This window comes from Carassius auratus, chromosome 8 (genome assembly GCF_003368295.1).
Source record: "Carassius auratus strain Wakin chromosome 8, ASM336829v1, whole genome shotgun sequence".
Classification (NCBI taxonomy): domain Eukaryota; kingdom Metazoa; phylum Chordata; class Actinopteri; order Cypriniformes; family Cyprinidae; genus Carassius; species Carassius auratus.
The window spans coordinates 18,981,533-19,007,827 of record NC_039250.1 but is presented as its reverse complement, the minus strand read 5'-3'; the positions used below and the strand labels follow the sequence as shown (position 1 = coordinate 19,007,827).

The 26,295-nt window shown below is 37.6% G+C and overlaps 2 protein-coding genes and 1 long non-coding RNA gene across 5 annotated transcripts in view; 1 reads left to right on the top strand and 2 right to left on the bottom strand.

Moving 5' to 3' along the window:
- Positions 1-6,312, top strand: part of fancc (FA complementation group C) — a 30,655-nt gene extending 24,343 nt beyond the window's left edge. Inside the window, exons 12-15 of the mRNA XM_026270063.1 lie at positions 3,048-3,141; positions 4,074-4,248; positions 4,366-4,557; positions 5,936-6,312. Of these exons, the coding sequence (XP_026125848.1) occupies positions 3,048-3,141; positions 4,074-4,248; positions 4,366-4,557; positions 5,936-6,076 (602 nt within the window). The 3' untranslated portion in view covers positions 6,077-6,312. The remainder of the gene's footprint in view (positions 1-3,047; positions 3,142-4,073; positions 4,249-4,365; positions 4,558-5,935) is intronic.
- A 1,252-nt stretch (positions 6,313-7,564) lies between these two features.
- The window catches only part of aopep (aminopeptidase O (putative)), an 87,205-nt gene continuing 68,474 nt past the window's right edge, over positions 7,565-26,295 (bottom strand). The window contains exons 14-17 of one of the 3 annotated variants that reach the window (XM_026270060.1): positions 24,499-24,615; positions 14,564-14,650; positions 13,967-14,122; positions 7,565-7,766 (exon numbers count right to left, since the gene is read on the bottom strand). In XM_026270060.1, coding sequence (XP_026125845.1) covers positions 13,982-14,122; positions 14,564-14,650; positions 24,499-24,615 — 345 coding nt within the window. In that variant the 3' untranslated portion in view covers positions 7,565-7,766; positions 13,967-13,981. Of the gene's footprint in view, positions 7,767-12,488; positions 13,636-13,966; positions 14,123-14,563; positions 14,651-24,498; positions 24,616-26,295 lie in introns of those variants that run through there. The other 2 variants (XM_026270061.1, XR_003292665.1) reach the window with 2 other exon arrangements.
- Positions 19,580-24,490, bottom strand: LOC113107503 (uncharacterized). The gene is made up of 3 exons (XR_003292666.1): positions 19,981-24,490; positions 19,854-19,856; positions 19,580-19,632 (listed from the first exon to the last, which is right to left on the bottom strand). It is a non-coding gene; the product is annotated as an uncharacterized LOC113107503 (long non-coding RNA).

Below are 26,295 nucleotides of genomic sequence, written 5' to 3'. Positions count from 1 at the left end.
GAAAGTCATCATAGCTTGCTTAGTATAGACCCAGCTCCCAACCCAACTTTGAGAATAGATTAATGGCGATATTTTTTTTATCGCCCAATAAGAGTCTCGCGTTAACGCCGATAACGGCCCACCACTAATATGAAAACAATGTGGAGTTGACCGCTGGAATTAGTTGAGCTCTCTTCTCCGGGAGCACCAGCTCATCTAAAGGGAAACACGAAAACGGTGTGTTTTGGCTCATACCTTAAAAGTGGCAATTTTAAAGCTATAAAAAAATGATCTGTAAGTCATTTTGAGCTAAAACTTCACACACACTCTGGGGACATCAGAGACATATTTTACATCTTGTAAAAAGGGGCATAATAGGTCACCTTTAAATGAGTTGTTTATACAAATCAATGGAATAATGTGTAGCTGTAAGGCTTTGGATGGGATTACTGTGTATTATTAACATTTTCCGAAAAATATTCATAAACCAGCCTGGACGATTTACCAGCAAAAACTGGCACACTTCACACTACAGCTATCATTTCAGGTTTATTTATTTTATTTTTTTATAATAATTATTGAACTTTTCAGTAAGATAATGAATAATAATAAATATATACAATATATGACAAAGAAACCAAAGAACCAGCAAGAAAAAACAACAAACAACTACACCGATAATCTTTAACCCTTTAAATCTAGATCTTAAACCTGAAAAATCACCAGGTTTTATGATTATGAGGACACTGATTATAAACTGAAACTGACATAAAATTAATTTACTTTAAATTACTTGCTTTAAAAAGTTTCTTAGTAAGAAGTGCATGTCAGTCACAGGCAGCCCTATATGAAGGACCATTTCAAAATATATTGTCATATGAGAGAAGTTGTGCATATTTTCTATAGTAAAGAGAGACACAGTTTCATAGTGTAGTCTAATAATATCAGATTGCAGATGTTTTTTTTTAATCTCAGATCTAGCAAACTACAATACTTTTACTCGAACACCAGCCACACCCCCTTATTCAAAACCATTACCCCACGCTGTCTGAACTTGATTCAGTATTGTCTCAGTGAGTGGCTAGAGATTTATTTAAATCCTTCGTCCTAAACCTCCACCGCCTGGCCTTATCTCCCTCCCTCCAGCAGAGCAGTACTAAACACACAGGCTCCTTCTTCCTGTACCCACCCTGCCCGCCTCAGTCCAGTTCTCTCATATCTATCTCTGGCTTGGCTCCCAAAGGACCTGGGGCTCTTCAGTGCCTCCTGAACTCCAGAGGATATTCTCACAATGCCACCTATTCTATAACCAGCACAACAGAAGAATAGCTGCAGACCTCAGGTGCCTGCTGCTCCAAGTTTTTTTTTTTTTTTTAGGATTATTTGTTTGCACTGGTTCAATTGTCATTGTACATGGAATGACTGACGTGAAGGGGAGCCTTTGTCTCTGAAAGGAGACTGGTGAATGCTGGAGCTTAGTTATTTACTTAAGCTAAAGATAGATCATGATTCTTTGACTCTGGCATGTCTTTAAAGGAAAGTTCATCCAGGGATAATTTTCTCATTAGTTACTCCCTCTTAGGTCATTCCAAACCATGTTTTGGTCATTTACCAGAAAGTGAATGGACAAAAACTTTAATTTTGAGATTGTTAGAGTAAGTTAGCTCTGTTTGATTTTTCACAATCACTTTAAGCTGTTTTAATTTTCACTCTGAAATATTCATTATATTTTACAATTACATTTTTCCTTTGACTCCAGTCTTTACTACCACATGAATCTTCGGAAATCATTGTAATATGCTGATTTGGTTCTCAAGAAACTTTTTTTTTTATTGTTATCAACTTAATCGAAATAAAGTTGCAACAAAGTGTACAATCCACAACACAACAAAATGAGCACAACACAACAAAATCAAGATACAACACAATGGAAACAAGTTATAACACAACACAATGAAATTACACAACACAATGGAAACGAGTCACAACACAACAAAAAATTACACAACGGAAACAAGCTGCAACACAGAAAAAATTATACAAAAGAAACCAGCTGCAGCGCATAAAAATTACACAACAAAAAATTACACAACAGAAACAGCCACAACACAATGAGATTACACACAACAGAAACAAGCCACAACACAATGAAATTACACAATACAACAGAAACAATCCACAACACAACAAAATCAAGCTACAACACAATGGAAACAAGCTATAACACAACGAAGTTAACACAACACAATGAAATTACAAAACACAATGGAAACAAGCCACAACAATGAAATTAGCACAACACAACGGAATTACACAACACAACGCAAACAAGTCACAACACAACAAAATTAGACAACAGGAACAAGCCGCAATGCTAACAAATTACACAACACAATGAAAAATTACACAATGGAAACAAGCGGCAACACAACAAAATTACACAACAGAAACAAGCCGCAACAAGTTGCAACAATGTAAACAAGCCACAACACAACAAAATTTGCACAACACAATTGAAACGACGCAAAACAAAGAAATAAGCACAACACAACAGAAACAAGGCACAACACAATGTAAACCAGCCACAATTTAATAGAAACAAGTCGCAATTAAATCGCAATTTAACGGAAACAAGTCGAAACAATGGAAACAAGCCACAACATAACAAAATTAGTACAACACAATGGAAACAAGCCACAACACAGCAAAATAAGTACAACACAGAGAAGCAAGTCACAACAAAATGAAAGTAGCACAACACTCAGAAGCAAGTAACAACACAGTGAAATTAGCAGAACATAATAAAATTTGTTATGTGCTGTTTTGTCGATTTTGCGGTGCACTAATGGATTACCGTACTTAAGGGATAGTTTATCCAAAAATGTATATTTTGTCATGATACTTACTCTAAACCAGTTTTTTTCTTCTGCAGAACACAAAAGTCAATTTTTACCCCATATAATGATAGTCAGTGGGATTTATTATCAGTTGCTAAGTTCACCTCATCCACCTGGAAATCAGTTTAAAATGTGTCTCATTTCTAAATTTTTCATTTCACCCCCTTTCAGAGGTTCCCAGGGAAGCCTGGCTGGATCATCTGAGCTGGATCAGAAGTTTACTTCAGAGCGTGACGGAGAATGAGGAGGCAGGGGAAGATGTCAGGTGAGATGAGCTTCAAGACACCCTACACTTCATTGCTGTCTTATCATCAGCAGTGCTGTTACTTCAGAGATTTCCCACACAGTAACCCTGTATGTTTCTAGTTCACTCAGGCTTGCCACAGGTGGGTATTTGGACACAGATGACCTGATATTCAGTGATAGGTTTTCATCTGAAGTGCATGGCTGCTTTTCACAAATTCTTGTCCAGTCTGTCCACACCATGTAGTAGTATCAATGTCCTAGATAACAAAAATGTTTTATTTTATGTTTACCTTCGTACAGATTTCTTCAAAGTCCATTTAAAATAAATGTGCATAAGTATAAAATGTATTTTTCATTTGCCATTTGCCAGACATACCATACATCGTTTTATCCTTGGTGTGAATAGACTTACTGACAGCAGTTCTTTTCGCATTTGGTGTGAATAAACTTATTGAGAAACAAGGGAAGACTCAAACAACTTTTACATGACATAGATTGGAATACATAATTTGTAATTATTAAATGGCTTTTTACCAAATAATTATATTAAAAAAACTGTAATTGCTTTTTCACAGTATTTTTATCACTTATAATAAGTGATAAATTATCTGTGCAAGCTGCATTTTAAATTTCTCTGATTATTAACCAGTTATGTGATCTAATGCATGTGTGTCCTCGTGTATACAGTTCTAGGAAAATACATGCATTGTAAGCATTTTAAGTAATAAGAGTGTCAGCTGCAGGTGTCATCAGGATATTATCAGAGAATAAACCAGAACTTGAGAGCTCAAGAAGCTCGAGAAGCTCTTTTAGTTTGAGCAGCTATCAGTGCTGTCCAAACTCGCTCAGCCTTCTTGTTCCTCCATCTCTCTTTGTACTGTAAGCCATATGTATCAGTAAATAATTGTTAGGTTCGTTCTGTGTGTGTTTGGGTGGATGGTGATTTTCCAGGGCGTATCAGGCTGTCTTTGAGGCTTGGTTCCTGCTGGTGCAGTGTGGGTATTGGGTGGACACAGCTGTTGAGCTGCTTGTTCTGGCAGCGCCTGAGAACGCCGAACCGCTGCTGTGGCTCCTGACGTTCTTCCATCACCCCACCAATAGAGGGCACCAGAGGTCCCAACAAACCGTAAGAGATCTAATTATGGCGCTGAAGTCAGTCAACCTTACGTCACAAGTTAAAAACCACAAAGTGAAGCAGACTGGAAAATTACTGATGGCTTCCTCCTCTTTGTTTTAATCTCAGGCAGTGGCCAGAGAAGCCTGGACTCATCTAAGGATGCTATTTCTCACTCGTCCTCCCCCTCCCAGACACCTCAGTGCTGTGAAAGAGCTCCTGTCCTCCTCCCTTTCAGCAAACCTCGTTTTGCATTTGTTTTCAAACTTCACCGTCTTTTCCCACGGACCTGTTAGCATTATCACTGAAATTACTGACAAGGTGAGGTCTTCACTGATTCAGATTTAGCACATTGTAAAATAACATTCACCTCCTCAAATGCCAGAGGTTTGGTCATGCGAACCCGGTGGCCTATTCAAGACGAGACAAGGGCAGTGTGCAGCCCAATTAAGTTGTCATCGGTGCCTTTATTGACCTTACGCTAGTTCCTGTGGTATGCAGAGAACAACAGAATAAAATAGGCTGCTGGCTGGCAAAAGCATTTCAGTCTCTCTCACACACACACACACACACACTTTAAAAAGCTTAAACGCTGAGAGCTGCTCCCTTATAGCAGCAAGGTAAGCCTTAGGTTTAATAAAGTCACCTCAGCTTTGTTTACACACAGGGATAGTTTATGCAAAAAGCACAATTTTTCACCCCAATGTTCGTTCTAAAACCATGTGATTTTATTCATTGGAGAACAGATAGATTTAATATCATTATTCACTATTGGTAATGTTTCCCTCCAAAAGCTTTTAACTCTAGTGAACGAGTTTGAACTGGTCCAAAAGAATGATTCATTGACTAAAAAAAAAAAGATTTATTCAATGATCTGATCCCTGTGCATTAACAAGTTTAAAAAAAAATTGTTTTTCTAAATTTCTTTGATATAATTGAATTTTCTCTATTGTTTTTGTCAAAATTTAGATTTTTTTAAATGCCTTTATTATGTAAAAATTTCAAGTATTATCTAATAATATAAATTTTTGCAAGGTCATAATTTTTATTTATTTTTTTGTCAGTAATTTCAACATTTCATGTAATTTTTCTGATTTACTACAGAGTGATTTATTTTTATTTGTAGGTAACAGAAATGGGCTTGCATTCCTTTCACCTTGACTATGCCAAACCAAAGTTTGAGCTCATTTTTGGTCTTTGCTGGTCTTTCTGTCTTTTGGCCTCAGACCTTTTCTCCTTCTTCAGCCGTGTGTGTATTAATTCTCCCTTTATCTTTGCTGGTAAAGACAATAATAATTGCTACATTGTCAAATTTTTGCTTTTCTCACCAAACTACATTAAATGCTACTAGTGTAGAGTGTCAGGATTTTCTCAGACATTTAGAGAAACACAATGGGTCACATCATTTATTCATGGTGAAATACACAGAGGGTTGTGTCCTGCACCCTACAAAATGAAAACTTTTTATAGAAAAAGTCTCAATCCTTTGAGAATTGTAAGAAAAAGTTTTTCAATTTGCTCCAAACTATTACACCTTTTAAAAATTCTTCTCTGTGTTCCACTAGAAAAGTAACATGAGAGTATATAATGAATATTACTTTTACTACACACTTCATGGGCTCATCTCAATAACTTCAGTGGTCCAGTGGAAATTGTGAGGGCTGGTTACCTAAATGTGTGTGTTTTGTGACGCTGGCAGGTGCTGACTGAGGCCGCTGTGAAGCGCAGGGCACTGTGGATCCTCGCCTCAATTCGCTGCAGACTAAACAGTGCCACTATGCGGGACGACAGGGTTCATTCCAGGCTGAGGACTCTTCAGGACGCCCTCCTTCAAACCTGAGATCCTTGGATAGAAACTCCTAGCTTCGAGCGCTTGCCGAAACTATTTGTTAGGACAAGGAATCCTTGCGTGGCTCAGTTACGCACAGAAAAGCTGGGTGGGACGATATGGCATTTATAGAAGAGAAGCCCAGCTGCCATTTTTAACTTCAAAAGCAGTGGGTGTTCTCCCCCTAAACCCAAGAGGGGCCTCCACACTTGATGTATTGAGCCAAATAAAAGGAACACATGTATTTCTATCTGTGTGTTTGGATGACATCAAACGCGAATGGGAGAAAGTAAATTTCCAGGGATGTGATTGCTGTCAGATCTGTGGTTGTATTTCCTGAGTGTTTGGACTCGGAGTCTTTGTTGTTTGACTGCGGAGCTCCATCTAGCTAACACGCCGTTTGTCTTCGTTCACTGTCCTCCCACACACTCTTCTGACAGGAGAGCATGCCTGAGTCCTTCTCACCATGTGTGTGTGTGTGTGTACTCCCAGCGCAGGGCCTCTTGAATAGTTTAGTCTCTGTGTACTGTACTTTCTAGACTCCATCATCACCAGTGCTCCCGGTCTCCTCCCTCTAGGGCCATTTCCTCTGAGAGTTTTCCCTATTCAGACCGCTCAAGCATGTGTTTATAACTCAAAACTGGGTCATACTCAATTTACGGCCTTGCTAAACTACATAAGGATGTGTCTATTGTCTTTCATTTGGATGCTGTTCAATTACATTTAAAGGAATAGTTCACCCAACAATTTAAATTCAGTTTCAATTTCCAAGATTTGCTTAATTCGAGTATTTTTTTGTGAAAATTTTGTATTAAATTACTGCCTCCAAATGAAAAAACCCATCACCATCTAAACCCACAAATGCTTTTTTTTAGAAGAATTGTGGACTGTATTGACTTGTGAATGGTGTTAGTTCAGTGCATATTTCTCTCCTGATTCAGACGATTAAACTTTTTCAGTACAGGAAACCGTATCATGGATAGAGGAGTCCTATTTTAAAGTCCTGAACTCTTTTGCAATGAAGAAACAAACTTGCCCACTTTTTGGATGGCCTGAGGGTTGAGTACATTTTCAGCGGTTTTTCATTTTTGGGTGATGTATTCTTTCAATACTTATATGAATGGAACTAGTTATGTCCATAGTTACTTAATATTAAGTTTTTGTTGAACAAATAAATGGCTATTATATGAGACCACAATTATAATCATGTGATGTTAACCTCAGAAATGTTCCTGAATGTGTGAAGCGCTTTAAAACACTAACAGTGAGTATATGGTGACATATTTAGTGTATAAACATGCGTCATCAGCACATATCTCTACCCCAAACATTTTCTTGCTATCTGATCGTGACCCTGGATCTTGACATGGTGGGCGCGGGGTGAACGAGTTCAGAAAGCGCTGATGTCGACTACAACATGCACGGAAACAAGATGTACCTTGGTGTGGAAGTCCAGGTAACCCAGCCCTTTAAGACTTCAGAATGACACATACATTTGTGTGCAGTTTTCATTTTTATTTCTGACAATACTAAATATGACATTCTAGTCTTTATTTGATGTATTGAAGCTTAAATGTGTGATTATTTTATTTTTTTAATAGTCCATTCCTTGTTCTCTCTGATCATCAGTGAGCTGTAGACGGTCAGATCCTGCTTGATTTCCCTGAGTTGAGCATGTGAGAAGACCAGAGAGATCTGAAACCTGCAAAAGAGAAGACAGGAAACCTTATGATTCATGGTCATGACATCAGAAATAATGTATCAAGGCAAGTTTATTTATACAAAAGAAATGTACGTAAAAAGGATTTTAAAAAGTAATAAAAGATGCAATATATATATATATATATTTTAAGAATAAGTATAATTTTTGTCTTGAAATGCAGCAAAGTTATAATATTCTTGTTTGGAATATGTGTCATTATTTTATCATATCTGGACTCTGAACCCCTCGTTTTTATTTGGTTGATTTATGCATATGTGTCCATTTTTGTAGTCTGCATGGGGATACTATATTCAAATTATTTATATTAAAGTTTAGGCAAAAAATGATTATTTTTTTTTTTTTTTTACTTTTTTACACATCTTTTCAAAATTTACCTTTTAACTTTTCATTAGTTCATATTAAATGAAAACAAGTTTAATTACTAAAACTAAAACTCTAAAATGCGTGGATAGTTGGACATATAATCTAATATAGTTTTACATTGTATGTCCAACGATCCACATATTTTTTAGTTTTAGTAATTAAACTTGTTTTATTTCAGATAGTTAGCAAAGGAACATTTCTCATTTTCTTTGGTAACACTTTATTTTAAGGAACTATCCTTGCTATTAACTAGTTGCTTATTAACATGCATATTACTAGCATACTGGCTGTTTATTAGTATTTATAAACCTCATATTTATATCTTATTCTCCATGACCATATTTTAAATCCCTTAAACCTACCCCATAAGTAAACCTAACAACTACCTTGCTAAATATTAATAAGCAGCAATTTAGGAGTTTGAGGGAAATCGTAGTTAATAATGAATATGTGTTCCCTATTCTAAAGTGTTACCTTTTATGTTTAAATTTTTCTTAAAATGTATATTTTATTTCAGCTTCAGACTTTTATTTAACAATAACAATAATGATGTATACATTTGGTCTCCAAGCTATGCCCACTTAAAGTGTACTGAGATGCATGTGTGTAGAAGCAAAGATGAGTTGGGGGTGTGTGGACCAGACTCCTGTTCCTGCTGAACTGAGCCAGTGTTTTCCACAGTACTGTAATCAGCTCAGTAGGCACGGGAGGCCAGGTCCATCTATCTCTCACACTTCAGCATGGGCCACTTGATGGAAGGATCAGATATGTGATAATGCGTTTCAGCTGAAGGTGCTTAGCACTTCATTTCCCACAAAATATCTCCTAATGACATTTTAAATACAGCCCCGTGCAACTAATTCCATTTTTACTAGCCATGGATGGTAATGCATCTTTAAACAGCTTCTAAATATAGTCATTTATGGCCAGCTTCTCCACAGCTTCATATTTAACTCCTACATCTGTCATGACTTAGAAGACGGCATGCTGGCTGCTGGCCGTCCGCTAACTCAATCTGCAGAGGTCCTTTAAAGAACAACTTCCTGTCTCAATTGCCGTCTTTCATTTCATTTCACCCATCAAAGCTAAAAGTGGAGCTGGTTTTGAAGTCCAGAGATGCAGATGTTTGGTCTGTGTGGCAATGTCTCGTCCACATTTCCCAGAATTTGCTCTGGATTTTGTGGCCCAGCAGTAGGAGAAAGAGAACTATTTTGTTCTTTGCACAGTAGAGGTACACAGTGATGCTAGAAGACTTGAGTATAAGGAGAAGTCGATAACTCCTCATCTCACTGTGGGCTCCATTAGCTCAGTCAGTTTCTCTTCAGTCCTCATTACAGCCATCTCCACTATCTCACACTTGCTCTTCATCTGTCATGCCAAGCCGAGCGCTCTCGGCAAGAGTTTATGCTTGTCGTGAAAGGGATCTCACAATCAGCTCATTATGAAGGCAACCACGTTGTATCGCACTGCTACGATAAAGTTTCATTTCACTTCAGAGACCTTCCAAGAAAGTTTGCACAATGGTATATGAATTCTCAGTATGATCTGAAAGCACCATATGCTGGAAAATGTTTTGATGAAGCAATTGGGAAATTAGCCACAGGGGCGGAAAATAAGGGTATGGAAAACTCAATTCATCACCTTTTACAAAAAAAAAAGAAATGAAGCATATTCACTTAAACTAACATTTCAAAAGATTAGAGCTGACATTATTTTTTGCTTACCAAGGCTGCATTTATTTGATCTACAATACAGTTAAAAAAATTAAATAAAATTTTGTGAAATAGTATTACAATGTAACATAACTCTTATATTGTAATTTTCAATCTTTGGTGTCACTTGATCATTCAGAAATCATTTTAATATACTGATTTACTTATTTTCAATGTTGAAAACATTTGTTCAGCTAAATATTTTTGTTTTGATTTCATCCAGGATTCTTTGATAAATAGAAAGTTCAAAAGAACCTTATTTGAAATTTGATTTTTTTTTTGTAAGAATGAAAAATTTCTCTAATTTATCAATTTAATGCATCCTTGAAGAAAAAACTTTGCCATTAGTATACTTTTTTGTAGCGCATGCATTCTTAGTCCTGACGTAATTTTCTTGAGCAGTTAGTCAATTGACCCTTCACAGGGAGTTTGATTGACAGGCGATCTGACCAATCATAACGCATAATCTGCTGTTTTCATCCAACAAAGGAGACAGGAGAGTAGATTAATGTTAGACCTACTGATGCTCTTTCATGTTTATTTTTTGCTATACCTAGTGAAACGTTAGAGTTCACGCACCGCATGAACTAAGGCGCTACAGTGATCTGTCATGACACATGGCTCAAAGAGCACCCCAAATTTTTTTTGTGAATTTCTTTACAAAATGATGACATCTGAAAGCAGAGACTTTGGGTCAGATTAACTCAACAGAGTAAATTAGCATTAGACCGCAATTCCATAAAAGCATCATTGGGAGGGGAAAATTCAGCGGGTGATTTAACTGACAAAGTGCATATTAAACAACAGATGCATAATGACCAGCACAATCTATTACGAGCAGTGCAAATAACTGCCTGCTTTAAGATGCTTTTTGTAGGGCCTTAAATAATGCCGCAAATACCAGTGAACTGACGTGCATAAATTGTGTTGTGCGATTCATTTAAATACTCCCCTCCAATAAATTTACCAATCGAAACTCTTACAAACGCATATTCAACAAGAGAGTCACAAAAATAACTGTCCACACCTTTTCAGCACAAATTTCCCACTGTGTGTCTTTAGTAAATCTTGACACTAGTAATTAAACGCCTAATGGGGGTTTGCACTGATGCAAGCTGATAGTAAATCTTAACCCACAATCGAAACTATAGACACGCTCCACCAGCTTTGTCTTTCATGCCATCTTCTGTTTCGCATACTTCTTTGACATGCGAATGTACAATCATTACACTTTTAGCACTTCGCATCTGTAACGAGATGAAGAAAAGTGGGAAAAGCCATTCCCCGAGGCCTCTCTCCGCCTGTCATCCTCTCATCAGGTGCAGAACTTAGCCACTGTGAACAAAGAGTTCAATCACTGTTCACCAATCAGCTAAGCTCTGCACCTGCTCTGAGAGTCTCTCCTCGACACTCCTTCACCCACGCCGCTCGTCGGCAGGGAAGCGTTCCTCCTCTGCATTTTTTTCTTGTCATCCTGTCAGAGGCCCACAGAGAAAAGCCATGTCTTCTTTTATTTCTATTTTCTGGAGCTGCATTAAGAGGGTGCCTCTGGTTGCCATAGCAGCCGTCCGAGCGGCGGTTGTGTGGTAATCCCTGGCAATGTGATTTTTATCTTAAGTCACAAATCAGCACGCCAGGAACCCACACAGCCAGCAACATGAAAGGCAAAACCTGCAGATCGTCTTGCTCTCCTGTGATGGAGCACGCTTGGCTGGGCCGCGGATATGTCCCTCATTATCCCCATCAAGACGTATTTCACAGGCCTCCAAACTCCAGAGACTCCAGCCCTCCCTTATGAGGAGCCGCTCGGATTTCAGCCCTGACACATTTCTCAGGAGTTCTCTTACACTTGTGGGATATTTTTACTGTTTCTGAAGTACACCGATTGTAATCGGCACACTGAGTATTTCTGAAAGGCATGAACTATGGCTGCTTTTAACATCTAGGGATGAAGGGAACTTTCAAAGTTTTTATTTTGAAAACTGACTGGATTTTTTTTTTTTTTTTTTTTTAAACGGCTTTCAGCTTTCTCAAACTCCACAAAAAAAGAACCAATGATATGTAACAGTGCATATGATAAAGAGAATGGAAAATCTATGAAAATCCAGTTTTAAATGTGCTCTTTGTATTCATGTTTTTTTTTTTTACTTTTATACTGTTTTCAAGAAAAGTAAAAAATAAAATAAAATAAAGAAACTGTTTTTTCAGTTTTCATTTAAGTTGTTTTTAATTTTCAGTTTTAGTTTTTTTGTGGTTTTGTTATTTTTTTCTTCTTCCATTTAACTTTATTTTATTTTGGAAATTTAGTTAGTTATTTTATTATAACTTCAACAATTTTTTCAGTTAATAGTTTTATTTATAAATTCAGCTTTGTCCATCTAATACACACAGTCGAAAAACACACATTTCTATTTAGCCTTCATTTATTTTGGACATTTTATTTTAGTTTTTTAGTACTTCAACTTCAACATTTTATTTTAATTTTACTTCAACATTTCTAATTTTCATATGTATGAAAATAGTGTGTGTGTGTGTGTGCATATATATATATATATATATATATATGACTGAAAAGAAAATCTTGAAGAGCTTTATATAAATAAAAATAAAACACTTTTATTTATATAGGTTATATAGGTTTATTTATATAAAACTCCTAAAGATTTTCTTTTCAGTTATTAAATTTGATCTTTTACAGAATTTTAGAGCATTTTGATATGAGTTGCATCCCCTTGACATTTTGAAATGTAGATCCCACAAATTAAATATTTCAAACGAGTTTTAACGCGCGCACAAAAAAGTGCTGATCACAGCATAGGTGTATTTGAATAATCATATCTAAATGTCATTTTTAAAGTATTTCTAAATAACAAGACAAAAAAGTGTCACACCACAGCCCCCAAAATTAAAAACCTGAAAAGCACAACACCCATTATTCAGGCCTAATAGCTTTTCGTGACATTGTTTGGCGTGTTTCAAAACAACAGGTGTAGTCTACTATCAGAATTTAGCACATTTCAGAGCACGTCTGAGTGAGCCAGACGCCCAATGAGTGCTGAAGAATTATTGACACCGGCTAGACGCTGACCTCTGAAGACAAACAGGCTCTTTGAGAATGAAAATGCTGCATTAGCGCAGCACAAATTGGAGGATGATCGTTTTGACCGGTGTGATTCATCTAAGTCAAGTGACATAAACCACAATGTCTTGGAAAAGCCACCCGTCTCCTCTGAGTCCCCAAACAAATAAAACTGTCTTGCCGGCAGATTAAAAGCACCTTAGCTTCACCAAAAATGCCTGTGCGGGACGACTAATGCATTTATCTCAGGGCCCATAAGTCGTCTCTTTCCCAAAGTCTGATGAGCAGCGTGTCGCTCGGTTAAACAGAATAATATCTTGGCATGATGGTGAGATAGACAGCTTCAAAGCCAGACAATTACCCTTTCTTCTGCTCATGGTTACTACCATAAATCAGTCCACCACAGCTTTTAAGGAAGCAACAAATTAGGAGTTGTTATGTGGACCAAGGGAATCCCTCCCTTGTGGAGGAAAGAATTTGATGCATTAAGACCCACGTCTCTCCTAAAGCCCCGTCTGAAAAAAGATGCTGACCCGTTTCTTTTCTGGTGCTTGGGAATTGTTTGAGAAGCACATTCCGCATTCACCGTAATACAAACAGATCTGGACAGGCTTCCTGGAAAAGTGCAGAAGAGGCAGACGAGGGCTTCTGGAAGAATGTGAATGTGGTGGTGGCCAGGACTCTGGGAGGGGATCTTTAATAATGTGGAGAGTAAAAACAAAAGGGCTTTTAATGACTTTTGCATCTCTCGGGTACTGAGTGACATTTTTCTTCAAAGCAACTCTTACATAATATGCTATATTTTTATGTCAAATGTGTCCAAAAATAACCAAGCAATGGGAGGCGCTGTTACTCAGCCATTAAAATCTGTTGACGGTGCAAGTTGAGACGGCATGAGCTGATTGTAAAACATCTCTCGATTTCCAAAAGCCTTTTGTAGCATTTTTTGAGAGTGAGACCATTCAATTTTTGAATTATCTTGTCTTCAAACTATAAAAAGCTTAGAAGGGATGTGACGCTCTTACCTGATTTGACTGAGTTCACAGAATCATTTCCTCCACAACTCTGCATGCTGATTGGTCCATTTCATCTTTGATGATGGAAAGGCAACGGCGTGCTAGTGCTTGCTGCCGGGCGTCTTCCTGGACCATCAGCTCACCATACAAATACACACCCATGGCCTGCCACACACACACACACACACACACACACACACACACACACACTAGAATCAAAAAGTGTTCTTTATGAGAGAGAGATCTAAGCTCTGTTTCGTTTCTAAACCTAGTGAGCTCCCTTCCAAAGCAGCAACCTGATTGAAAAGTAACCTTATAAATGACGGATAAATTAATAAATCAATATATATATATATATGCATACATACATACATTATTGTTTTATTAATGATATAAATATATTTATATCAAGTAAATATGTGTTTATTTATTTTTCACCAAGATCTTTGCACTGTATTCTGGGATTGACTTTTCTAATTCTGTCTTTGGCAAAAGTTACATATATCAAAAGACAAATGAAAATAACTTCTGAAATGTGTCATGAACATGCCTTAAAAGGCTGCTCATTAGGTCTGGGAACAAGAGCACTGAGAACTGCTCATGTACCTGGTCATGGATCAGAAACTGCTCAACGTCTCGGTATGCCGCTGTGTGTTTGTGCTTGACCGCAAGTTCACACCAGCGATGTTTCACCTAATGAGAAAGAGACGGATAGAAAGTGATTAAACAAGATGAAAGCAGCTCAACAGCTCTCTAATAACACTGAGCTCACGGGACGTCACCCCCTGCGGGAATCACGCATATGGGGAAATCTGGGAAAGCACATGACTCTGGATTTGTAATCAGTGTGTTTTACGTCGAGGCAAGCGCATGTCAGTGGAGGTGTGTGCTCTGTTTATGTTCGATGTTCTCTCTCTCTCTCTGGTGTATAAATGGAGGCTGTGTTAGAGCAGCAGAGTGGAGAGATCACAGACTGGCTCTGTCTCTCCCTCACTCTCATTCCTCTTCTTGTTCTCTGCTGTCATTCAACTCTTTCTTCACAGTGACCTAACAACAGCAGGGATGAGCACGGCCTAAAACCTGACCTCATACGTGCACTGGACATCTCATTACACTTCTCTTTCTCTGTCACACTGAAAAGTATTAGGAGTGACAACTGTATTTAAAGGAATATTTCAGGTTAGATTATTTCATTTTTCTATGTACATGCTCAATCAGCAGCATTTGTGGCATAATATTGATTATAATAAAAATAATCTCAAACTGTAAGAGAGACTACAGTAAGACAATGGTTTTGGATAGGGGCAAGTTTTTTAGGTTTGAGTGAAGCTTACAATTTTATAAAAGAATGTAAAAAAAATGTGTGAAGTTGTTTAAATCATAAATTCAAAGTTGTTTTGGTATTTTGTCATGCCAATAATATAAAAAGAAATGAGGAATTTGGTCTGTCACAGTAAATCGAGCACTTGATTTAGAATTTAAAAAAGAAAACTTCATGGGCTCCATGATTAATACTGAAATATCGCACCCTCTACAGTCTAATTTAATCCACATAATTATTTTTGTGTAATGATATAAAATTACTAAGAATATGAAGACTAATTTGGATGATGTTAATGCATATTTTAATGCATAACTGTCTCTTATGCAGTATAGACCATGCTAATGGGCATGCATATACTATTACATTACGTATGATAAAATAATTGTTCAATAAGATCAAGGATTACTTCTAAGGATTAACTTCAAAAACAAACGATTAATCAATTATCAAAATAATCAATAATTTACAAAAAAGGTGAAGTCATTTCTCTAACACTAAAATCACTCCTATTGTAAGTGAATCACTAAGGCCACGTGTCCACCAGCGCGTTTTTTCCTGAGGCTAGGGTATTTTTTAATTGTTCTCAATGGGAGCACTGCGGGTAAAAACGCACAACTTCGGGTATAACGCAGTGCTCATCGCTGTCACTTTTTAGTCAGCTAACCAATCACAGTGGAGGAGGGGTGGGATTAATACAGACCAACCACCACACCCTGCTTTTACTATGACTGAACAACAATGGAGGAGAAGTTAATATTCCTTGTCTCAGAGTATTTACCTCTTTACCAAATGAAATTGCAGGATTTCCTTATTATTGTTTTAAAAATAAAGCTACATAATGAAACATTTCATTCGCAATGCTGTGCTGCAGAAGCGCTCACAGCTGGGCGTTTTCAGCAGAGCATTTGCCATTTTCAGCTGGCTAAAATTGCTTTGGTGAACACGCAACCTAAGCCAGTTTTTTAAGGGGGGTTCAGAGTTGTTTACACTGATAAAGAATTGGATTCTCATGCTAAGCATGGACAAAATTTTAAAAAACAATTTGGACGTATGACATAGTATTTCTGTGCTAAAAATCTTTCTTGCGGGTTCGTAAAAGTTTCTGAGAGTTTTTCTTTTTGATAGTAGCTCCAGTTTGTTTTTCTGGAGCAGCTATGTTTCACAAGTGTGTTTGTTGACGAACGTTTTATAAACAAGGCCCAGTTCGACAGTGGATTTGCAAAATCGTTTGATACTGAAAGATGGAGCGGTCCCGTCTATAGAAGATCCCGGTCATGATTCAGAACTTCAGACAGTAAATTAAATGGCATCAAATGTCTGTTTTATTGGCATTCGGTGCTCAAGTGTTCGTCACTATTTAGCTCCCACGGCGCGCCTCCAAGAGCTGCGCTTTTTCCGGAAAGAATCATAAAGCTGTATCTTTCTTTTATAAATTTGATAAAACTAAAGACTTTTTGGGGATATGAAGGATGCAGTACTACTCTAGAAGTACTCAAGATTAACATGAGATTGGGTGAAACTGTGTCTGTTATGTCCCCTTTAAGAAAATGAGGGACAGGTTAAAATGATTTTTGAGGTAATTAACATTACGCCATAAATGCTTTTGATTTAGCTTAAGTGAATCACTGGATTCAGAGGCTGGACATGATGGTTCTGCATCATAATAAGGATATTAGTGATTTTAAGTGAAATCTGTCGTTCCCATTTCATCTCTTTACGCCTCTCTTTGGCTCCCCCACACGCAGCAGGGGTTTAATTGAAGCTGAATGAGTGGGAGATCACAGGGCCTGAAGGTGGCAGACATTTGAATGATTAATGAAGTAAGATTGTGTGAGTCTGTGTACAAGTGTGCGAGAATGTTTGCTTTAAGACAAGGTGTGAAGTGACTCAGGAAAACAACAGGAAGCAGTGGCACTGCAAAGGGCCTTCCGGTCACAAATCACTGTCTATTTAAACAACATGTACAAATGTCACCGCGCTTACGAGGAATGAAGTTTTCTCCTTCTATCCTGCCAACACCATTAACACCCCTCTATCCTCACCTGCCTGCAAACCTTATCATTTCAGCTGATCGCTGTTGTGTTCTTTTGTTCTTTCCCTCTCACACGTCAGATGTTATGTCAAGCATTTTTAATCAACTGCTTTTCATGCAAAAGTTTGCTCAGACATGATTTCTGTCTCCAATGTTCAGTCATTTTCACTTCACATATCAATACAAGAACAAAATTAACACCAGCCAAGTGCTAAGTTAAAAATGTTTTTACTGTTGTACTGTACCTCCTGTTGGTAAACCAGCAAAGTGAATTAATGAGGAACAATATTTTCATCAACTGACTGGCTTGACTTATACTTAATGCAGTTGTCATAAAGAAAATTCAGCTTTTAGTAAAATAAAATAAAATAGTTATTATTACAAAATAAATATGTATAACCATACCAAACATTTTTCCATTGACACAAAAGTGTTGCTATTTATTTGTAGTGGAAATGTTGGCAGGCAGGTAGAAATCTGAACAACTGGCTGGTTGGGCTTTGTGAATTTGTGAAAGAAAAATAAACACATAGAATAAGAACAAAACCCTTTCCCATCAAGGTCACAGAGCCACAGAAGCCACAGTGACGACAGCCACATACTAGAGAAAACATACATCACTAATTAGCAAATCATTCAGATACAATAGCAGGCCTAGTATGCATCCGTCTAGACACAAACAGCAAGAAACCTGTGTGTATGGGAGAAAGGTTACTCTCGCTAGGATGTTGTAATAGTAGAGTTAATGACAACACTGATCTAAACTCCCACAACAGGAAGACATTTTGTTCAACCAGACAGCCTGACCTACATTAACCTAACCTGAGGACACTTGAAGAATCCAATCAACTCAATACGCACGAGGCATCAGGTAGCTCACTCATTAAAACTGGCGGGAAGAGGAAGGATTTAAGAAGTACTGTAGGTGGTGAATGTGAAAGAAAATTGTGTAAATGATGATCTGATGGCTTAAAGGGATAGTTCATCCAATTACTAACATTTCAGTCCGTTTCTTGCAAAAAACTTTAAACCCAGCATATGAACAGTATGGAACACTGATGTTTTTAAGTAATACATTCATACATTATAAAAATATTATACATATATAATACACACATTTACATTAAGCTAACTTAACATTTATGTATGGGAAGTCGTGGCCTAATGGTTAGAGAGTCGGACTCCCAATCGAAAGGTTGTGAGTTCGAGTCCCGGGGTGGGGGGAGTGCATGTACAGTTCTCTGTCCACCTTCAATACCACGACTGAGGTGCCCTTGAGCAAGGCATCGAACCCCCAACTGCTCCCCGGGCGCCGCAGCATAAATGGCTGCCCACTGCTCCGGGTGTGTGCTCACAGTGTGTGTGTGTGTGTTTGTTCACTGCTCTGTGTGTGTGCACTTCGGATGGGTTAAATGCAGAGCACAAATTCTGAGTATGGGTCACCATACTTGGCTGAATGTCATGTCGCTTTCATGTATGATTTGTAGTTTTTTTAAATTAACACTTTTTAACAATAAATTGATTAAAATAACACTATATACATTTATAATGTTACACAAATTAGAATATGGTGACATGTCAATCAGCTAATAAACTCAAAACACCTGCAAAGGTTTCCTGATCCTTCAAAATGGTCTCTCAGTTTGGTTCACAATCATGGGGAAGACTACTGATCAGACAGTTCTCCAGAAGACAATCATTGACACCCTTCACAAGGAGGGTAAGCCACAAACATTCATTGCCAAAGAAGCTGGTTGTTCACAGAGTGCTGTATCCAAGCATGTTAAAAGAAACTTGAGTGGAAGGAAAAAGTGTGGAAGAAAAAGATGCACAACCAACCGAGAGAACCACAGCTTTGTGAGTAATGTCAAGCAAAATCGTGAATATATTATTTACCTGAAATAAGATGCTTCATTGTAGTACGACAGTGATATCTCTTCAGCGCACAGCACGAGCAGGTCAAACTACAATGCAGAATATTAATAACTATTACTGGGACTGTTATATACATGCTATTTTAATGAGAAGACCATTATAATAAAATGCTGTGAATTTTTAGAGTTTAGCTGCGAAGAACGCGTCCACAAAAGGAGTTCATTCAGAGCCCCGCAGATATGTTCACGTGCATTCGGGCCCTTTTTGCAAATAGCCTAGAAGTCTTAATATTAACATTATGTTGTATAAATAACGAAGCCTATTCTATATGAAATTATGTGTTGATTGATTCCATTGATTAAAAACTTGCTATTAAATGCGTCACTCTACTGGTCATCTTCAGCGTGCACAGCTCAAAACAGAAATGCAGAACAACATTAACTGCTAACATGTTAGAATAACGTTATAATGAGAGCAGAGCAACAGTGTAAAAAATAAATAATAATAATAAAATTGTTAATTGTTTTGGTTTCACTGACGTTAAGTGTTAGCTATCTATCTGTTCATCAAAACGTAAAACATTATTTACCCCGTTTATATCTGCAAGGTATTCGTTACACATTTTCCCTGTGTGTTAACATCAGTAATTATGTTAATCGAATGACTGTCTTGACTCTTGTTAATGTATTTTGCCCCGCCCCCAAACATTTGATTCGACTATCAGTTGAATATCGGCAAGATTTGAAAATTCCGATTCGACTATGAAAATCCTTAGTCGGGGACACCCCTTACACGTGTGGAAAAGAGCAGCTGGGGCATTCTGTAAAATTATGCAAATTTCAAAAGACATCAGGGTGAACAGATAATGACAAAACATACATTTTTGGGTGCACTGTTCCACTAAATCAAGCTCATGCCAGATCTCTACTGGCTGAATCCCGTGTGCCCACAGCAGACTGAAGCTACATGCCTTGAGCATCAGTGATTGCGTTTCTGTGTGCATGTACACGTATGCTTGCAATAATAAATTGTGGAATGTCCCGTGTAATTACTGCGTCTCTGGAGAGAGGGAGAGAGAGAGAGAGAGAGAGACGCAGGCAGGCACACTGCAGCTGTCCTGCCTCAGGGGTCTCCCCAGGAACGCAGCTCAACTCTGATCCCCTCTGCAGCTGCTGGGTGTATACGGGGCACAGGGGAGGGCACAATGGCACACATGCACATAATTTCAATTATGAAAAACCTGTAACCATGCATGCACAAGCTTATATCATGCACAAGCTAATATCCCAATACGTGCCTTTTAAAACAAGTAGGTTAAGCCATGTTGGACACATGGTGACATGATACGCGCACATTGAGATATAAAGATACGCCAGCCTTACACGGACTTCCTGATACAGCAGATGGTGAGACTACAGAGGCTCCATTCAAACCAGATAAATACCTCTAGACATTTATCACCAGTTATGCAATATTTATTAATACGCCAAAGGTGCAACCCTTAAATGTTGTAACACTTGCAGTGGGTCACATTGCCCTGGGAACAGACCATTCCAGAAGTCTCTGTGAGTTTAATTACTGTACAATTAAAGTTATTTGGTTAATATTGATTGTGCTTTCTGGTAGCTTTCATGTAGTGAAATGGTTATTGGGTTTAATAACATTAAGCCCAATAACCATTTCACTACATGAAAACTAACATGCCCAATTCTTAACATGCTCAAATCACCATATAAGGACTTTCTGGAACTGTACAGATGCAAACACATTCTCATGAAGATGAGCTCTCATCTAAGAGCGAAATCTTTAAGTAATTTTTTAAAACCTTTTTATATATTTACATTATACGGCTCACTATTTCGACACACTATTTCCCTCTTTAATACTGTAAAGCTGCTTTGACACAATCTGCTTTGTAAAAAGAGCTATATAAATAACAGTGACTTGACTTCACTATAAAATTGCTTTTAACTTAAAAAAGATCAAAAGGGACAGCAATGACTTTTACATTACAATACATTTATGTTAATACTGTAAAATATGTTCTTTGGAATGTTCTGTTTACTCAAAGAAACGTGAAAAAAAAGGCACGGTTCATTAGAAATGCAAATGTTGATATCAGCATGTTTAATATCTGAATGATCATAAATAAGTGCAACCTGTTTGAAAATGTGTGGATAACAGGTTTTGTTAACAAATACTTCAGTATATGTGCTAATCGAAAAAGTGTTTAATGTCAATGTTTCATATTGGTCAGATTCCAATAATATGCTTTTCAGCTGAAACGGGAGTCATCTGATCTCTTATCAAGCATCCCATGTTTGGATTCATGTGGTTTTGTCCTGGCTGCAGGCACACACAATGCACATCCAGATTTCTGATATGCCTTTTATCAATCGCTCTCTTCCTGGATGGTTGTCCGTGTGAACTTTGTGACTGGGCTTTGAGAGTAGCTGAGATACAATGCGTTCTGTGTGCCTGACCGACAGATGGTACTCGCACTCACACGCGCAATACACACACACACACACACACACACACACACACACACACACACACACACACACACGAGTCCTCACATGAAACAGCATACCACAATGCTTAGCCCTCACGCTTTTGCCTGTGCTCGCACGAAATACACTGCACACATGACAAACCAAGGAGTGAGAGGTGCTATTCTCTCCTGATTGGCATGCTTAATCTAAGCGGAATCCATCCCAAATACTGTCCAAACATCTGAAAAACTCCTACGCAGGTTTGTGAAGTACTATATTGTGTAATGGAATGCAGGCTGTACTGAAGGCGTATTAACTAAAACCTGTGCCCTAAATTTGACCTGCTAGTATTTTTCTAAATGCACCATAGTGTTATAATTCATTTTAAAGGGATAGTTCAACAAAATCGTTCCAAACCCGTAAGACCTTCGTTCATCTTCGGAACACAAATTAGGATATTTTTAGTACTGTCATGAACATGCATCATAGACTGACTTTGAAGAAAATAAATTGTTGAATAAAGTCATTATTTTTGTTTTCTTTGTACACAAAAACTATTCTCGTAGCATCATAAAATTGTGGTTGAATCACTGATGTCAAATGGATTATTTTAACCATGTCCTTACTACCTTTCTGGGCCTTGAATGTGCCAGTTGTGTTGCTCTCAATGGAGGGTAAGAAAGCTCTCAGATATCATCAGAAATATCTTAATTTGTGTTACAAAGATGAACACGGGTCTTACGGATTTGGAACGACATGAGGGTAAGTAATAATGACTGGATTTTCAGAGTTGACTATCCCTTTAAATATAAACAAAATAGTCTCAAATGTAAACAAGTGATAGTTTCAGCTGGTTGACTTTAAATAAAGCAACTCGGAAAACCATGAAATTCTGACAAAAAAAATTAAGTGGCGCTTGCCTGTGCAAAACTACCACAATAAGGTACTGTAGGTGATTTCCAGGACCATCTCTATGCCGTTGCTAAGGTGTTCTGGGCAAACTTTTTTTTTTTCTTTTCTTTTTTTGTCCAGGTTCAGTCAAGAGATCCCATTCCCAGTTCTCAGTGATATTCTGATCTCTAAGTATGGCTCAGAACCCTCAATCAAAGTAAGTCTACAGGAAGTTTCCACCCATTTACTGCATGCCAGGTGAAAATTATAAGTCTGATGGCTTTACAGAAGTAAACAGCACACGTCTCTTCAACAAGCCACACACTCAGAGACATAATTCATGTCTGTAGACGAGTCATGACGAGTTGCCTTTGATACTCAGGGTTAGGGGTTTGTTTAAATCCCTAACCCTTACTGTGAGCAATATTAATGGCCATGCTTGCCTTTGCAAGCACCACTAATTATGAAATATCCAGTGATTCATTTCTTATGTTAGAACAACGCCCAGTCATGACCCACACAGACAGAGTGGCGCCGACCACACCTTTCAACTTTATTGTGACCTTAAAGCAATTTTCATGCAGCGCTAATAATTATGCACAGCTAATAAGGATTCGCGTCTATCTTAAAACATGAAAATTATGTGTCGACAGCAATTCACAACAGGAAAATTGAATGCTAAATGGTGATGGTGCTTCAGGATGGTAAAAAAATGGCTAGGAGAATTAAATCTGAAAGAAAAGATGACCATCGGAGCCTGGGAGCAGCAGCGGAGAAAAGAAGCCAGAGAGCGGGTGGGACGGAGGGAGGGAGGGGCACGTGGTAGTAATAACCTGATTTATTTTTAGAGGGCCTTTTGTTTTTCCTGGAAGGTTTTGATGAAAACCTCCCATTGGGCCTCAGTTTGAAACTAACTGTGGTCGTCTGCGACTTACTGTGGTCACCATTTCATATTATCTTACATCTTTCACGCTGCCAAATAGTGCTTCATTTCAAAAGAACGCTGTGTTAGGTCACTGCTGGCCTGCCAAATTTAGCTCCCAAACAGAAGCTGGCCTCCTCTGAATTGACTAAGAATCACAAAGTGGCCTAATTGGCTGCCGGGACAGTAATTGAATCAGGAGGCAAATACCACAGAGGTTAGCGTTTGGCCCGAAACCCCTGTAAGTTTTAAGAAGAAAACTCACCACATAATCTGAGAGAAATCAGATAGCTTCTCTCGTGCTCGTCTGATACGGCCAAGCAAGAGGACGTTTCAGGGAATTCAAGTAGACATGATATTTTCGAAACCTCGCTATCTTAAACAGAATGATGAGATTACTTACAAATAAAGGCAAGCAACTTATCCAGCAGGGTAAAAGAGTAAATGTCAGTGGTATTGGTGTTACATTATACAAGCTCTAGAATGAGAGCGACATAAAATGATAAGACTGATGGATTGGTGTGGTTTTTCAGCTGTGAACATAAGAGGTGTTGGTGGAGACGAATGAGTTCAGCCTGCCTCTAGTCAATATTTGAAAAGGTGTGGAGAGGAAACAGCAAAACAAATGAAGGGATTAAAAACGTTTTTCCTGTGCAACGTAATGAAAAATAATGATTGTTTTTTTTTTTCAAATAGTTCTTCTGAACGCTCCGCCCCCAAACTCCTAAAAATGGTTACACATCTCTGCATAGAATACACTATTTTAACATTGAAAAGATTACAAAGAAAGGGATCAGTCTTCAACAACTATGAACTACTAAGACACTAATAGGCAATAACATGACTGCGCTGAAGACATAAAACAGATGTTTTTAGTTTCCTGACTGTCTCAACCAAGAATTCAATGTAATTGATGAGACCACAAAATAGTAGACAGTCTCGATAGATGTATAAGCAGTAGTGACGGTGTGGTGTGGAAATAAATGTATGAGTGTTGGTTACCTCAGCATCCTGGGCCTGTAGGTTATAAGTGGTCTGAAGGAGTCTCAGCGTGGACAGACTTAGCATTGGTTCCTCAAGAAGAAACTCCAAAAGAAGAACCAGCTGTTCTGGACTCAACTGAAACAGAAACACAAAATGGTTTTGAATATTTTCATATAGTAAGTAACATACACAGTGGGGTCCAGAATAGAATATACTGTACATATATTATACGAGCAGAGTGAAGACATTTATAATTTTATAATAAATGTTACAAATAAATGTTGTTTTGAACTTTCTATTCATCAAAGAATCCTGAAATAAATGTACACAAGCTTCCAAAAAAAAGGTGTTTTCAGAATTGATAATAAAAAGGTATGCTTCTTGAGCACCATGTGACAGTGAAAACTGGAATAATGCGTGCTGAATTCAGCGTGACATCACAAGACTACATTTACTTTTAAAGTATATAAAAAAAAAATGTAATTTAAAATTGTAATAATATCTGTTTAATCAAATAAATGCAATCTCGGTAAGAATAACTGAATTTCCTTCAAAAACATTAAAAAAACCTCTTCAAACGTATGAACTGTAGTTCATATAGTATATTTATATTTGTATTAAAAAAATATATTTTAACATTGCAAATTACAGAATCGAATTGTAATGTCAGATTAAACCAAAAAAAAAAAAAAAAAAAATAGACATTTAGAAAGTCAAAATGTATTTTATTAGTGACCTAGAAATAGTGTATTATTTATTTATTTATTTATTCTTTTTAATTTAGCATCCCATATTTTCAATGTGTTTTTTTTTTAAGATCATAATTTAATTAGGCAATACGACATGTAGACAAAAGCTCATATAAACCACACCACAAAATTATTTACAAGCTTCAAATACTATCCATGAAGAATGATGGCATTTTCAGAAGGTTGAATAAGACGTCAATGCTGTCTTTGAAGACTATCAGAGAGCCGAGCAGGAAAAGAGAAGCTCAAGCAATAGCTCGGAGTGGGAAGAGCATTCCAGCGAGGTAGAACGAGAGCGAGAGGAAATAACATATTGTGCATATTAAACCTCCCGCCATTAAAAGAGCTCCTCTGATAATCTTCAGAATAAGAGGAAAATCACATTTCTCTCTTCTCCAAAAAGTAAAGCCTGCATAATGGTTTCTAGAGTATAGACAGCTAATGGAGGGAAGGAATGCTTTGGGATTTGAGCAATGGAAAGATGCTTTAAAGTCCCATCTTGCAGTATGGAAATCAGGCCTAAACCAGTTATTGCATGAAATCGCTAAATTTACAGGGGATTACGTTTCTTTTTTAATTCCTAGCCTGCTTACTCTTGTTTTAAGCCATGTTTCAGTCACTAAAACATAACTTGCAAGCAACTGTACAAAGAAACAAGCCACAACAGTCTCGGACAGGTAGAAATGAAAAGCCCCATGTGTCGTACATTGCTGTGAGATTATAAAAAAAATGTGCTACCCATTGAAAGCAATGAAAGAAATTATGAGTCATCTTCATAACACATGGCGACTAACGTTTATATAGACACAACGTGAGTCACAGCAAAATAATCAAGAATATCGCTGACCTGAAAGCATGCTTATATTATTGGCTGGTGTGGGTGAAAAGGAAGACAGGAGGAAATTCTGTCCTGCTGCTATTATCTCAAGTCAGAAATCTGGTTCAAATTGATTAAAAAAAGAAAAATTTCAGCTGTGGTTGCCAGAAATTCACTGGAAAATAGTGATAATGTTCAGATGTTACAGGATCCTTCCCTGCATATTTATACTTCAGAATTATATATGCC